Consider the following 16,401-nt stretch of genomic DNA (forward strand, 5'->3'; position numbering starts at 1 on the left):
TGGTGACTGTAGGTCTTTTCTCTACTTTAGGGAATGCTCCATCATTTTAATTTACTTATAGTACAGAAAATAAGATTACTACAAATTTATCTGGATTACTGAATCCTTAAAATTAGTATGTCAGCTGACAGGGTAGCAACTTTGCCTTTTGTGAGTTTCATACATGAAACATGGTGTATAGTAAATTGTTTTAATATGGCCATGCAATAAAATTACAACTGTGTATTAGTGATATATTAAAGAAGAACCAAATTCTTGCGAAACCAATATAGTTTCTGTATCTAATTCTTCCTAAATTGGATAGAAGGTAGTAAGAGCAAAAAGCAAAATTCCCACAGATATTTCAAAATGCTGATATTTATTTGTAGAAGTAGAACAATATTTTAGGAATTTTAAATTTATGAAAATATGTTAATGACCATAATTAGCATTTACAATGTGTCAGCACTCTTCTAGTGTATTAACTCATTTAACCTCAATCCTAAGAGGCAGGCTTTTACAAGAAAGTACTTAAAGCACAAGGAGGATTAAATAATGCAAGGTGCATGTATACTAAATAGCAAAACTAGAAAACAAGGAGTCCAGGGAGGACAGCTTTACTTCATGATGCTGTAGTTAAGAAGAGTGTCACCATTGACCATTCAGCAAAAGCGAATCTCAAAGTAAGCTTCGTGTGTGTCAGGCACCATGTGCAGCAATAAAAATAAATATAAGAATAAGGTACACAAGGTTCTCAAAAAGCTGAGTCTGCAAGAAGATCTGGACTCATAACTGAGGACCAGAGTTCAAGTGCTCCTTCTTCTGGTAGGCTACATATTCAAACCACTTTAGAGAAATGTCAGTAACATCTTCATTGTAATGCTGCCCGCAACATCATGTAGCACTTGGATGAGGAAGTAGTTTCCTTTGTTCATAAATATGGAAAATGCCACTATTTTGCATGAAGAGATTTTAAAAAGTCTGGAACCAGGATGCAATTAAATGCCAATCAACCTGTGCCTCTGGACTGCTTACTGCTATGCATGATTCATGATTCCACTTGAAACTGCAGCAGGGAGAGCGGAGGCACCATGGTTAGAACGTTTCTTCCTGGATGCACCATTCCGTGGGCTGCAAACTGGTGAGCACCTTTGCCTCCGCCCACTCAGATTCCCCCACCCTTCTGTCATTATGGAAACCAAAAATGTTCCCCAATATTTCTGGATACTAACCTGGAGTAGAAATGTCCCCAGTCATGCACCATGCTCTACAGTTTGAACGTCTATCTTTATTTTCTAACATTAGTATTTATTTGTTTCTTAGTTATTAGGGTATCGTAATCATGCATTGTGATGAGGGTCAGGATGATTGAAACACACATGCACACAGCACCTGTCATTTCTTCCACATCTCATCTGTTCCCTTCCCATTTCATGTGCATAATATTACAATAGGTTTTGACAGCTTCATATGCGAGCACACCATTATTTAACTGTATCCTTTGCCCTGTCTCCTGGTTTCTTTTCTTCATCTTTGAGCCAGGCGTGGTGGTGCATGTTTGTAATCCCAGCATTTAGAAGCCTGAGATAGGACGATCTTGGTTCATGGACAGCCTCGGCTACTTAGTGAGGCCCTTTGCAACTCAGTGAAACCCTGTTTCAAAATAAGGAATAAAAAATAAATAGGCCCGGGAGGTGTAGCTCAGAGGTAGAATGCCCTGGCTTCCATCCTTGGTACCACACACAAATAAGAGAGTATATGCAAATTATTTACTTTGTATGTAATTTTATGTACTTCACAATTAATACGTTCATCGACATAATTGCTAATATAAGACTTCTCTTACACCTCTGACAGAATGAAGCAAATCTCTTTGTAGCAATAGCTGTGATCTGACTGAAGCCAGAGAGAAGGATGTGAGATTCTTGCCAATCACACACCTGGACTTCTTCTGAAGGTTCACATCAGAACCAATTATCCTGAAAACCTGACAGCTCAAGAAAGCAGGCAATAAGACAGATTCAGGCAAAATGTAAAGCATCTTCTACTTAAAATAATAAAATAACTCCTATCTAGGATGGCAATTGACGCAGTGCTTTATAGATTTATAGGTTCTATTTGCTTCTGTAAAGATTAACATTATTAAAATGCATAGTGTCTAAAGGAAAGAATAAAATACATTCTATAGTATCAGTATGACCCTATTCATAAACTCTAGCTGTGCATTATTACAATGGTTACAGGAATATACAATTAGTCCAGTCCTCTATGCTATGATGGAAGCATTACCAATTTAAAGAATGCAATATGCTTAAGACAGGCAGAAACAATTTCACAATATAGTCATCAACTGGCTCATAAAATAAGAGAAAGATGAGTATTTGAAATGGCAGATAAAAATTGAATTCTCTGCTGGATAATGAGTGACAGGCACTCTTGGAAATAAGACAATGAAATACTTTTTACATAAGTGAATGAATGAACAAATGAATGAATGTGACAATAGAATAATTATAAAACAAAGCAGAAGTAAATTCAGATGGAAGAATTACAGTGTGAAAATGACTAGTGAGGTTTGTTTATGAACTCTCGTGTAACAGAGGACTGGACAAATCTATCCAAGTTTGCTGTTTTGTGGAGATATGTATATATACACAGTTAGTGTACACACATAATAGATCAGGTCACTGTTCTCCAGAACAAGTGTATATGTATATTCATTTTTTAAAATTTCATTTAGTCAATATTCACTAGGTGTACTTAGGTAACAGGGCACACAGATTAAATAAAGTACTGTCTATACTCTTTAAGAATCAACAGTCTATAATCAACAAATTCAGCAAAGTGTCTGGATACTAAATCAATCTCAAAAAATAGAAGCTTTTCTGTACACCAACCATAAGTCCACTGAAAAAGAAATTCAGAAAACACTTCCACTCAGGATCACCCACAAAAAAATAAAATACTTAGGAATAAGCTTAACCAAGGAGGTAAAAGATCTCTACAAAGAAAATTATAAAATATTGAAAAAAGAAATCAAAGATTTTAGAAGATGGAAAGATATTCCATGTTCATGAATAGGCAGAATAAATATCACAAAAATGGCCATCCTTCCAAAAGTGATCTACAGATTCAACACAATGCCCATTAAACTACCAATATCATTTCACAGACATAGAAAAATCAGTCCTTAAATTTACTTGGAATAACAAAAAGCCCAGAATAGCCAAAGTAGCTCTCAGCAACAAAAACCATGCAGGAGGAATCACAATACCTGACTTTAAACTATACTACAAAGCCACTGTAATAAAAACAGCATGGTACTGACACAAAAACAGATACATAGACCAATGGAGCAGAATAGAAGACCCCCAAACAGGTCTACATACTTTCAGCCAATTGATTTTTGACAAAAAGGCAAAAACAAACACTGGAAAAAAGATAGCCTCTTCAACAAATAGTGTTGGCAAAACTGGTTAACCATATGCAGAAATTGGAAATTAATCTCAATTTGTCAACCCACACAAGAGTCAATTTAAGATGGATCAAAGACTTGGAAATCAGACCAGAGATCTTCAAGATCTTTGAAGAGGGCATAGGTTCAACACTTCAACACATAGTCACAGGTAAAAACTTTCTCAGCAAGACCCCAAAGGCATAACAAACCAAAAGGAGAATCAATGTGTGGGATTGTATGAAACTGAAGAGCTTCTGTTCAGCAAAGGAAACTGTCAAGAACCTCAGTAGAGAGCCAACAGAATGGGAGATTTTTGAAACTTACACCTCTGATAGAGGTCTAATATCTAGAATATACAGAGAACACAAGAAACTCAACATTAAAAACACAAATTTTCCAATAACAAAATGGGCACGTGAACTAAATAGACACTTCACAGAAGAAGAAATTCAAATGGCCAATAAATGCATGAGAAAATGCTCAACATCATTGGCAATCAGAGAGATGTAAATTAAAACTACCCTAAGATTTCACCTAACTCCAACTAGAATGGCAATCATTCAAAACACAAAAAACAACAAATACTGGTGAGAATGTGGAGGAGTGGGAACTCTAAAACATTGTTGGTAGAATTGCAAATTAGTGCAACCACTTTGGAAAACAGTATGGAGAATCCTCAGAAGAATGGGAACAAATCTACCATTTGATCCAGCAATACCACTTCTGGGTTTCCAAAAGAAAGGAAACCAAACTACCAAACTAATGCATGTGTATTTATGTTCATAGCTGTACAATTCACCATAGCCAAACTATGGAACCAGCCAAGATGTCCATCCACAGATAAATGGATTACAAAACTGTTGGATATGTACACAATGGAATTTGACTCAGCCATAAAAAAATACAATTACGGTATTTTCAGGGAAATGGGTGGAACTGGAGGACATTATGCTAAGCGAGATTATTCAGTCGTAGAAAGTAAGGAATCGGATGCTTTCCCTAATATGTGAAAGCTAGGGTGAATAGGGTCATAGGAGGAACTCCAGGTGAAAAAGGAGATCCTATAGAGGAGCAAATAACCTAACTGTGGGGATGGGAGAGTGGAGAGGGAAACTCTTTAAAGCACATGATGTACTTATTCATATAGAAGTCAACCACTAAACCAGGCATGGGAGGGAGGGATGGGGAGGGAGTGAGGTGGGGACTGGGTGGGGGCTTGGCTGGGTGATGTGTGTATTTATGTCTCCATAAGTTTTTTACGCCATTATGATGTATAAATATAATGCACTAATAAAAATATATTAAAAAAAGAATCAACAGTCTAATGGAGAAGCCAGTTTTCTACATATAATAAATTAGTGTAACTCCTGAAGTACAAGCACATATGAAGTTCTACAGGAACCTAATGCCACAACATTTTGCAAACTATTCAGAAAGAATTCAAGCTTGTACCCATACCAAAATTTAGGTTTAAGTGAAAGTTAAGATGCAGAGATTGATAAAATACTATAAAACTTAATGTTTAATTGACTAGAGGCAGATGAATGGGAAGGCATTTAATTAAAATATAATTTATCAGGCTGGGCATGATGGTGCATGCTTATAATTCCAGCATCCAGGAGGCTGCATCAGGAGAATCATGGTTCGTGGACAGCATCAGCTACTTAGTGAGGCCCTCCGCAACTTAGTGAGACCATGTTTCAAAATAAAGAATAAAAAATAGGGCAGGGGATATAGCTTGGAGGTCGAATGCCCCTGGGTTCCATCCCCAGAACCACACACACACACACACACACACACACACACATACGTGTGTGTGTGTGTGTGTGTGTGTGTGTGTGTGTGTGTGTATGAACAAATTGCTGCCAGGTTCTTTAAACTCCTAATATCTATTTTAGTAAAATATAACCCTGACTGAAATGTGACTTCTGTGACCAAAATGCCTTTTCACCGTTTTTGTAAAGAGGGAGGATGAATGTAAAAGTCTCTCAACTCCCTAACCTAAAGCTCACCAATATGCCAGAGAATGAAGCAGGAATGGTCTTGGCACTGAGCGGAAAGATTACAAAGAACCACTGCCATCACTTTGGGATACTCAGCATCTCCTATGCATGCTTATGTGTGTTTGTGTGTGGGCATACCATGCACGCATGCATGTGCGCGTGTGTGGGTGGGCGTGCGCACACACACATGCATGATACTAGTGGACTGAACAGGATCTCGCTGAGTTGCTGAGAATGTCCTGGAACTTGCGATTCTCTTGTCTCAGCCTCTCAATCTCAGCCTGCGACTGCAACACAGTACATTGGCTCCTGTTTCTCATTTTTTTGTGACCAGGACATCCTTTCAGCTATCACTGTCACTCCCGAAAGCAGACTCAAGTTTAACTTAATCCACTGGAACAGACTGGGATGTAACTTTTACAAGATTCATGGGGGCAAATATTTTCACCCAAAGCATAAAAGTAATTGAAAAATTACTCTTAAACCCTCAAATCCCCTTCCCTATATGGAGCACAGAAAGAACCCCCATTTAGAAAAGAAAATTGAAATGTCAATTTCCTAGCTAGAAAGCATTATTACCTAGTCACAACTTGATATGCTGTATGTTTCTCAAATACTTTTCTGTCATTTCCAATTTTCCATGCATTTAATACTTACTGTGTTCTAGACTTAGGACTACAAACTTTTGCTTAAAAGCCCAAATAGCAAATATTTGAGGTTTTGCAAAGCAAGACATCAAGGAAATTATGTAGGTACTTATATGGTCACTTTAACATATACTATTTTATGTATAAGACTATTCTTAATTCATGGAAAAAAGGACCATAAATCAATAAAAGACAGTATCAATGACATACTTTTTCATATAACTATCACCTGGGGAGGTAGGTCCTAATCCTTTCATTTTCTCAGATGAGGAGGTGAGGCTTAGAGAGGACATGTTACTTGGCTGTGTGAATAGGTCTCAGAGCCATAACTCAAAAATATGTCTTGTGGCTGGGCGTGGTGGCGCACGCTTGTAATCCCCACACTTGGGAGGCGGAGACAGGAAGATCACGCCGTTTTGAAGCCAGCCTTGCTGGTTTAAGAGACTGTGTTTCAAAAAAAAAAAAAAAATAGGTCTGGGAGTGTACCCCGGAGGTCGAAGGGTTTCCAGGAACCCCAGTACTACCAAAAAAGAAAAGAAAAAATGTCTTGTGTATAATGGCAAACAATATATCAACTCACATGCAGCCCTATCACATACGGAGACAGGTGAAATGATTTCTACTAATTCAGATTATGTAGTGAATTTTCAAATATTTACCAGATGTGATATACATTTTAATTAATATTTGTGATAAGAGAGTAAATATTTTATTATTTCAATGATTCAATAATGTCCTAGGTTTTTAAATTCTAGATTTTTTTATTTTGCGGGTTTAGGGATGGAACCCAGGGGCCTTCTACCTCCAAGCTACACCCCTGCCCTATTTTTTGTTCTTTATTTTGAAACAGGGTCTCACTAAGTTGGAGCGGGCCTCACTAAGTAGCTGAGGCTGTCTATGGACCATGATGCTCAGGTCTCAGCCTCCCGAATACTGGGATTACAAGTGTGCGCCACCATGCCTGGCTTCTAGATCTCTTTTGATTATTAGGGATTTAAATGGAGAAGTCTTTGTTACAGCCCTGTTTTATGAGGGAGGAAACTGAGGAAGAAAATTTAAATAATTTGCCTAAGATCCTGGCATTGCTGTATAACTGAAATGGCACTTTATTTCAGGTTTTCCTAAAGTTACAACTCTAGTGATTTTAAGATCCAATGCTAGCCTGGCATAGTGTCGATACCAGTAATCCCAGTACTTGGGAGGTTAAGACAGGAGGACTGAAGGTTCAAGGACAGCGTCAAAAATGTAGCAATACTCTTAGCAACACAAGACCCTGTTTTAAAACAGTAAAATAAAATAAAATAGAATAATAATATAAAATAAAGGGCTATGGATGTAACTCAGAGATAAAATGCCTCTGGTTTCAAACCCAAGCACCACACACACACACACACACACACACACACACACACACATTCCAATGCTCTGTTTTAATCTGAGACTTCTGTTTTTTTCATCCTGTTTTGGAATAATGACTTCCTGCCTTCTAACTCATAGGTCAAAAATGTCACATAATTCAAAACTAAAAATTAATTTAACTACTGACATTGAAGGTTGAAATATACTACAGTTTCTCTGTAAGTTAACTTAATAAATTTATGAGAATTTCTTGATGGGAAGAACAAAAATCACCTGAGTCAAGATAAATTTGAGAGCAGCCATGCTGGTAATACCAACATATTTTAACATGTAAATATGCGAAAGAAATTTATTTAGCCAGCATCAGACATTGGAGAAAAGAAATGTAGGAGTTTGCCATGAGGCAAAGTTTGACCATCTAGAAGTAAATCACAGAAATGCCTCATTTGTTCGCTGCACAAAGTGTTTTCCTATTACAAAGATAGATGTTCACAAGAAACAAAATCTGATGCCATAACACATTAGCATTGTTCCACCTGGATGGCAGATAGTTTTCATGCTACCTGCCAAATCATAATGAATTGCAGTGGAAGTTGTTAAGGGCTGTGTTGGAAGGTTTCATTGGCCAAGTCTAAAGTCAGCAGGAATGAACGCCTGGACTGATCAGCCGTGTCTGCTGAGTCAGGAGGAAGAGCAGAGGCACCGTTTCTACAGACCTTTGCCTAACATGTGCTACTGTTTCTCTCATTTTTGGAGTATAAAGCTTCTGAATGTTACCTGAATTTCGTGAATGTTTTTGTATAGAAAGTAGCCTGATATCCACAAGTCCAGCTCTCTGAACAACTACATGTGTGATATGCAAATTATTAAACTAACATCTCAGTTCATTGAATGTTAGTTTGTGAACTTGGTTATATAAACCCTAATGGACAGTAACATCCATTCTGAGTCAACTGTCAAGGTTAATTTTCTGAATTGGCAATGCAGATGAGGAAAAGCCAGCATATGGTAAATTCAGAGGCAAATCTCATGTGGCCACTTAGTCACAAAATGATAGGAGTGCGTTCTGTAAAAAACTCCATTAAATGTATCTAATAGAATAAATAAAGAGCATATTTAATAAATTCAGTCTAACCATTTATAATTTATTATTATTTTTTTTTCCAGTACTGGGGATGGAACCCAGGGACATTCTACTTCCGAGCTACACCCCCAGCCCTATTTTTTAGTCTTTTTTACTTTTTGAAACAGGTTCGCACTGAGTCATGAAGGGCCTGGCTAAGTAGCTGAGGCTGTCCACAAACTGTGATCCTCCAGTGTCTGCCTCCTGAATGGTGGGATTAAAAGCATGTGCCACTACACCTAGCCTATTTATAAATTTAATAACTTTCCTTCTTAAATTTTCCTTCATAGATAAGTAAGGCCAGGCTTAGATGTGAATTCTATACACACACTCTCACCATCCATCTGTCATTATGGAGTTTAAAACCAGTGTGAGTACCCTGACTAGAGAAACCAAGTCCTTAGCCAGCCTATGATTTTAGGAGCTTGCCAACATCACTTACATTCTCATCTTACTTTTGAATCCAGAATCTTTCTTTCCCAAGCCCAAATACACTCCATTTGTGACAACAGATTTTTCATGTCCTTGCACCGTTCCAACTAAACTCACATTTCTAGTTTTTACCTTTCGAACATTTGCCAAACGATTCATCATCAAGGATTCTTCTCGGTCATCGTCATCATCCAAGTCCAGCATCGGCATGCCAAAAGGGTCAATGATACTGCAGCACCTGGAGCCTTCATCTCTGGGATCAAAGGGGTCCACGATTATAGGCTCAGTTCCTTTTATCTCACAACGACAGAAGGGGCAGCCCTGGCCATCTGACTCCTAAACAAACAAACAAAATGCATCAATTGGCCTTTGTTAAAAACTAATGTCCTGAGACACACCAATGTTCTACATCTATAAAAAGTGTCTCTCTCTCTCTCTCTCTCTCTCTCTCTCTCTCTCACACACACACACACACACACACACACACACACACACACACAAAGGTTTGTAAGTAGGAAGTAGGAAACGAAAAGAAGAAAAAAAGGCTAACTTTTCATTTTTCTGAATGTTCAGTTAAATTTCTTATGCATCGGGGCTTTAGAGTTTTACAGAACACTGAAGAGTCAAATATTTCTCGCTGTATGAAAAGATACCAATACCAATTAAATATTTTATGAAAATGAAATTTTGGTAAAAATCATAATAAGGTAGTTTCAATTAAAACAATATGTTTTGAAGCTCATTTCTGGAAAAGTTTCTGTGCATATAACTAAGGATAAATATTTAAATTGGCCTAGATTTTACAAAATTTTTGATTTTAAAGAAACTGGTGGAAGAGAATAAAGTAAATTTATCTTTAAAACTATCATCTATCCTGAAAGCTGGTGATCTTGATTTAACTCATTTGGAATTTAATACTCTGTGAGATGTTGATTTTTGTCCTTAACCTTACATTCAAACCAAATACTGCAAACATATAAATTTTGAGATTATAAATGCCTTTATTGATAATGATCAGACATTCGTTCAATGTCTCTCTGAAATTTATTTCCCTAAACTAACTGCATTAATATTTCACAATTATCAGAGAACTAAGATAACAATGTTTTCTCACTCTGCCTACTATACATAGGTACTATAGACAAATTCAACACTTTTTTTTGCATTACACACTGATGACTTTAGTAGTATGCTATTCCACTAAAATTATGCACATATGTGAGAATACCAGTGCTAATCTCAATGTCTTATATGGGGAAGAGGTGGAGTGGGGAAGAAAGCCAGGGGAAAGCTCACCGAGTACTGTGTGTAAGTGTGTCACTATCATTGAGATTACAATGAACCGGTAAATGTATTACAAGAAATCATAAAACTATTTTAAGGGAGAAATGGGATAAATTACCATAATTTTAGAGATTAAAGATGAAAAAGTAAATATGCTATACTTTTATGTAGAATGTCCAAACAACTTGTTTTAAGAGGAAACTGGTGATGTGCCTGCCCTACAGCAATCCTCAGGCCACTAGTGGATGAATACTTTTGCTCTCCTCTCACTGGAGAACCATCATACATCTACTCTGTGGCACAAACATTGTTGGGTAGTTTTTTTTTTAACTTTTCTTGGATTAACAAATTAAATATACCCTTTGCCATGTATATTGTCAAAAGAAAAACATGCTCTGAGTTACTTAAAGAAAAAAACTGAAATATTTCCTTATTCATATGCTTTTATTTAATTTGAAAAAATCCTGGAATGATAAAACTGTTAAAATGGCATGAAGAAATATAGACATATCTATATAGAATCCTTTGACGTCCACTACCAAACATGCCTGGTGAGCTTCAGGGTACTTCCAATTCATCATTTGGCAGATGAAAAATAAGACCTAATTCTTCCAGAGTGAATAAACTCTTCACATTGATAGTTTTAACACAAGAGAGTTTTAAAGTAATTAAGTATCTTACTTCAAAAAAGTAGATCTAAGCTACATGTGGTGACACACACCTATAAGCTCAGGATTTGGGAGGATGAGACCGGAAGGCCTCAAGTTTAAGGCCAGCTTCAGTAACTTAGCAAGACCCCCTGAATTTAGAGACCATGATACAAAATAAAAAATAAAAATGGCTGGGGATATATTCTGGAAATAGAATGGCCCTTGGTTTAATCCCCAGTACTGAAAACAAAATAAAAGCTAAATCTATAGTAAGTGAACAAGGTGTGAAAGAACTGCTGTTTTTTGCACCTTTAGTAAAAGAAAAAACACTGAGATCTTAGTGAACATTTTCATCATAAATACACTTAAAATTTCTTCTAGAACATTTCAAACATGTACAAAAATAACGAGAAAAGTATAACATGAATCTCTTGCAACTATCCCCCAACAGTAACAATCATTTTACACACAGTTTAATCTCCCCCATCCCTTCACTTGCTCCCTTTACATTTGGAGCTATTTTGAAGCACATTATAAAATTTAAAAAAATCAATAAAAATAATCCTGCACATTATATAAACTCATCAATAACTACTTTAGTGTATATAAATGAAAGCAGAAAATATTTTAGGTAACTAACTACAAAGTGATTATTGTAATTAAAAGTTATCTTATTCAATCTAAAAGCATTGTTTTTTAGTGCAATGGCTGGGATATGTAATCAATTCTATTAGGCTACTGAGGTTGTTAGAAACTCCAAGGCTAATTAACATGTTGTTTTGGTTAAGAATGACTTTAAGTTTATATCATCTATTTCCTCATAAGAATAACTGAAAAGATCTTAGTACGTAGGAAGAGAAGGTAAAAGGAAATGTGTTTTGATTAAAAAAAAAAAAAGACTAGGAATGGTTCATCTAAAACAGAATTAAGGTACTTTCTTCTTTAACCTTACTATGTGTGTTAGAGTATCTGTTAAAAGAGTAGGTAACACAAATGATATCTTCTCTTCAGCTTTACCTGTTGTTGAGAGCTCACATTACTCATAGACCAACAGAATAGCTGCAATGAACAGTCGTTTTGATTTGCAAACAGATCACACTGTGTCTCCTGAATGGTACTTACTTAATATGACTTCACCCATCAGTCTTTCTTCACAAACTGACTACTGTCATATGTAAAATATGTTAACCATAAATTCTCAAATGCCACTTGGGTTACTTATGCCCTAGTTTCTATCTTGTGGTTGATTGAATACACATAAATAATGTCTATAACAGACATGTAACTCATCGGGATTATGCTTCAATAATTAAAATGTTTTGTCAACACATACTTAATGCCAGATCAAAAAACCATATGTTAATAAAAAGAAAGACCAGTGAGCAACTGTGTTTCAAGTCCTCAAAATAGTCACAATCTGTGAATGTTAAGAGGAAGTACTTAGGACTCAATTATTCTAATTGAATCAGTTTATTTCATTCCTCAAATAAACTTTGTCCAAATCAGAGGATACAGGTGTTAATAAGTAAATACCACACGTGTCTAAAACTTTCCTAAAATATTCATGATAAAGTAATTCAGACTCATGCCCCAACTATTAACACTAAAAGTTAATGCTACACTTTAAGTAACCTCAGAATGAGTTAACATTGACAGATAAGCAAAGGGAATATGGTGGGAATTGGGGACGGTCTAAATGAGTGACTTAAATGAACTTCATTTTGAAGTTCAGTTTATATTTTCACTGTGTGTGTGTGTGTGTGTTCTCTTATCAGTATCTTTCAGTTTATATCACCTTTTTGTATTTCATTTAACTTTAAAATTATGATAAATCTTTTTCAGTAATGTGCAAAATATTTGATTTACATAGACATAAATACAAATTATTTATAAATAAACAAAGTAGTCTAGGTATATACTAAGCATTTTCAAAGCATAGTACTTCCCAAAGATTCTCAACATCATCTTGATTATAGAATAAATAAAGGTAGTTAATAGTAATCTTAGACTAAATGATCTGGAAGAAACAAGATCTTTGGTTTTGTGTTTTTTTCTGATGAATGATAATGAAAGGAGACATTAGTGAATATAGATTCCCCTAGTTTTGATTTTGACTAGCCTGATGCCGAGAAAAAATGTCTAGATATTTTGAATTAGGACACTGGGAATGGACTTCTATTTCTACCAATTATACTCTGTGATATTATATAAGTCAATGACATCTTATTTGCAAGATAAAATGGAATAATGTACAATTTAATAGACAACTATAAAACTGAATAATTCTGTTCAATGTTCTACAAAGTGCTACACAAATTCCATTTGCCAGAATTACTACAGAAAGTCTCAAAAACAAAGAAATATAGGAAGAGAACTAAGGAGACATTTTGGCATCTAAAATAAAATATCTCCACAGATATTTATTTACCAATTCAGTGAAAATAATTTTAAAAGTATATAATTATTATACACTAATTCTGCATAACTGAAAATATAAGATATTGACTAACCTATTTATTTGGAACAATAATAATTAATCTTATCTATAATATTAGCTAATTTAACCTTATAACCCAGGTACAATTATCTTTCCCATTTTACCAATAAGTAAGAGCTTTTGTAATAAGACAAAGGTTACAAAGCTAATTTGTACTTAGTATAAAAATGAAAACAAGTGGTCTGCTTCAAAATACAGCTTTATATTGACAAAGAGAGTTCACTTTTATTTTGGAAGGGAAATTTGTAGATCAGTTTAGAGTTTGTGCCATTCAGGAACTCAGAAGTCATTTTTTAGGTTTCTTAAAAAAGCACACAGGTAAACAATTCCTTTCGTTGTATCTCCTACAGGATCTGCAGCATCCTTGCTGCGTAATGTGCTGCTGCACAGAGGAGGATCAGAATGTCAAGGCTAGAGAGGCATATGTTTTGTTAACATTAACATGTGGAAGTGAAAGAAAACCCTCCAAGCTTTATTAACCAAGGGAAGAACAGAAATGCCCTGCACAGAGCAATGCTGCTTCAAAAATGCCTCTGGAAAGGTGACTGTTGGACTTATTTAGCATTCTGTGCCAATGCTGGCATGCTTTTTCAATTTATTAAATAACACAGATGTTTCAGAAGGAGAAAAGAGCAGCTGACACCTCTTCAGGGACCTGACTAATGGGCCATTATGACAGCAATTAAAGAATAACCACTTACAGCCTGTAACAACTAACTGACACCACTACCATGCATTTCTTAGATTTTCTGTTAATTACATAAAATTTAAGTCTCTAATGAATTTAAATTAAACCAAAGTAGGGTATCAAATGGAAAGAAATGCTGGTGAAGAATGACGTGATAAACACACACTGGCTGAACACATTATGTTTTACGGTCAAGGTTTAATTTTTCCTATTGGATTCTGACTGATTTATCATAGCTTCTTGGCAGACATGCAGCTCTTAAAATCATTTTCCTATCAGCACATTCAACCAAAGTAGTGAAAAGTAACAAGAAATGTCGAGCATCCATAACTGAATTTAAAGGATAACTGGATATTCATTTTAAATAATTATCAGTATCATCCTCCTCCATAAAATTTTCAGAATTCATGTTAACTTCTTAAAGCCCGGCACTGTGTCTGTGTTCCTAGATCAAGGATTAGTATGGAACATGGGACCCAGCCATGCTCAGTAAATCTTTCCTAATTAATAAATGAATGAATGAATTTGAGATCTTGAGGGAGAAATGATTCAAACAATCCAGGTCTGCTTTTACTAGCAAGGGTAAATTAAACAAAAAAAATCCCTGTGTACAATTTAGCTTGAATTATCTGATTGAGGAAAAAAATTACATAAACCAAATAAAATGCACTGGTTTTAAAGTAAAAAAAAAAATAGCACTATATCTTTTTGAAGCATGGAAAAATTGAAAAAGAGAGACCTATATTACTACCTGTAACCAAGTTCGGAGCCCTCATCCTCAGAATATTTCCCACTATAACGAAAAGAGTAGAAACAAGGTCTGACATTACTTTGCAGAACTAATTCACATTTCTACTATCAATTAGGTTAAGTCCAATGAGCTTCAAATTGAAGCTAAAGATTTTAGAATTACTAGTGTTTTCCAACTCTGTTTTAACTGGATTGTCTTTATTTATTACTTCTATTATTAAATAATGGAGATACTTTCCAATACAGTTTTAAATAATCAAAACAGTGCTGATCATGCAATGACCCAAAAGCTGCCAAAACAGATCTGCCCACTGGCCAGAAGCAAGATGAGTTGAAATTTGTACGTAAATGTAGAAATTTTCAGTTATATAAAAGTGAAAATGCTGATGGCTGAAGCTCACTGAACTAGTACAATTCCAATGAAATATTAGGACTACGGAATATTACTTTAGAATTCTCAAAGTTGCTCTAAAAACCACTTTATTTACAGGGAGAAAAACCTGAACCACAATAACAGTGGATGTTTCTTGGTATTAAAAAAAAAAAGAGCACTAAATAGAAACTTGGCCTTACTGCCTCTGGGTTAGTGTCACTAAAATTATAAACAAAAAGTGACAGGGTTCAACTATATTGGAAAAAATAAAAATGTGAAAAACTGAAGGTAGTCATATAATAGCTACTGCGTGAAGAAATGGGATCTGAGGTTGAAAATTTTCAAGACTCATTCTTAGACCTGGAGCATGACAAACTATCTCTGAAAGATCTCAGATATGTCTCAGAAAAGAAATGGAGGGAACAAGGATTTTATAAAGCTTTTCTCAATTCATCTACAAAACTGTCTTTATATTTAACAATATTAGAACAGTTTCCTCTCCATTATCTACCACTTAGTCTGGAAATGCTCATCAAGTAACTATCAACATGTAGATACTTCACCAAAAAAAAAAAAAAGAGAGAGAGAGAGAGAGATTCTAAATTAGACAAAGTAACACACATTCTAAAAGAAACATAAGTAAATATTAGAATAAAATTAGGTCAGAGTTTACAGAGACATTTACATATAATGTATCAGGAGACCATTTATTAGTAGAATACTATTTTATGTGGGTAGAATTGAAAATTAATACTGAAAGCTTGTACACATATTTTTATTCATCAATAAGCAAAATTCAATTAGATTAGTACAAGAAAATCATTCTCTAGTGGCATAAGCGTGATTTAATATGGACTGCTATTTCAACCTTCTGAATACTTCTGAATTTTGTCATTTTTTTAGGACTTGGCAAACTACTAACTTATTACCCTCTCACTCAGCCTGTTAAAAATTAATCAAAATATTGTTTCAGTTCAACACTTTATGTACTTCCCCAATTTCTAAAAGTAAAACTGAGAAGTACTTCAGTGTAAAAGAGGAGAAAATAGCAAATGTTAAGAATTGATAAATATTTTTGAACATCTTTTCATATAAGGTCACTAGATCAATATGAAAAATAATGAAATAAATCAAGGAATTGATTAACAACCAGCAAGAG

General features: G+C 35.2%; 1 protein-coding gene across 7 annotated transcripts in view; it reads right to left on the bottom strand.

Moving 5' to 3' along the window:
* The window catches only part of CBLB (Cbl proto-oncogene B), a gene marked incomplete at both ends in the record, with an annotated part of 204,494 nt that overhangs the window by 48,460 nt on the left and 139,633 nt on the right, over window positions 1-16,401 (bottom strand). For 6 of the 7 annotated variants that reach the window (XM_080695888.1, XM_080695886.1, XM_080695887.1 and 3 more), the window contains one exon: window positions 9,133-9,336. In XM_080695888.1, the coding sequence (XP_080552014.1) occupies window positions 9,133-9,336 (204 nt within the window). Of the gene's footprint in view, window positions 1-9,132; window positions 9,337-12,729; window positions 12,745-16,401 lie in introns of those variants that run through there. The other variant, XM_080695889.1, reaches the window with a different exon arrangement.

The sequence above is a fragment of the Muscardinus avellanarius genome, assembly GCF_963383645.1.
Source record: "Muscardinus avellanarius genome assembly, chromosome: 5".
In the NCBI taxonomy this organism is placed as follows: domain Eukaryota; kingdom Metazoa; phylum Chordata; class Mammalia; order Rodentia; family Gliridae; genus Muscardinus; species Muscardinus avellanarius.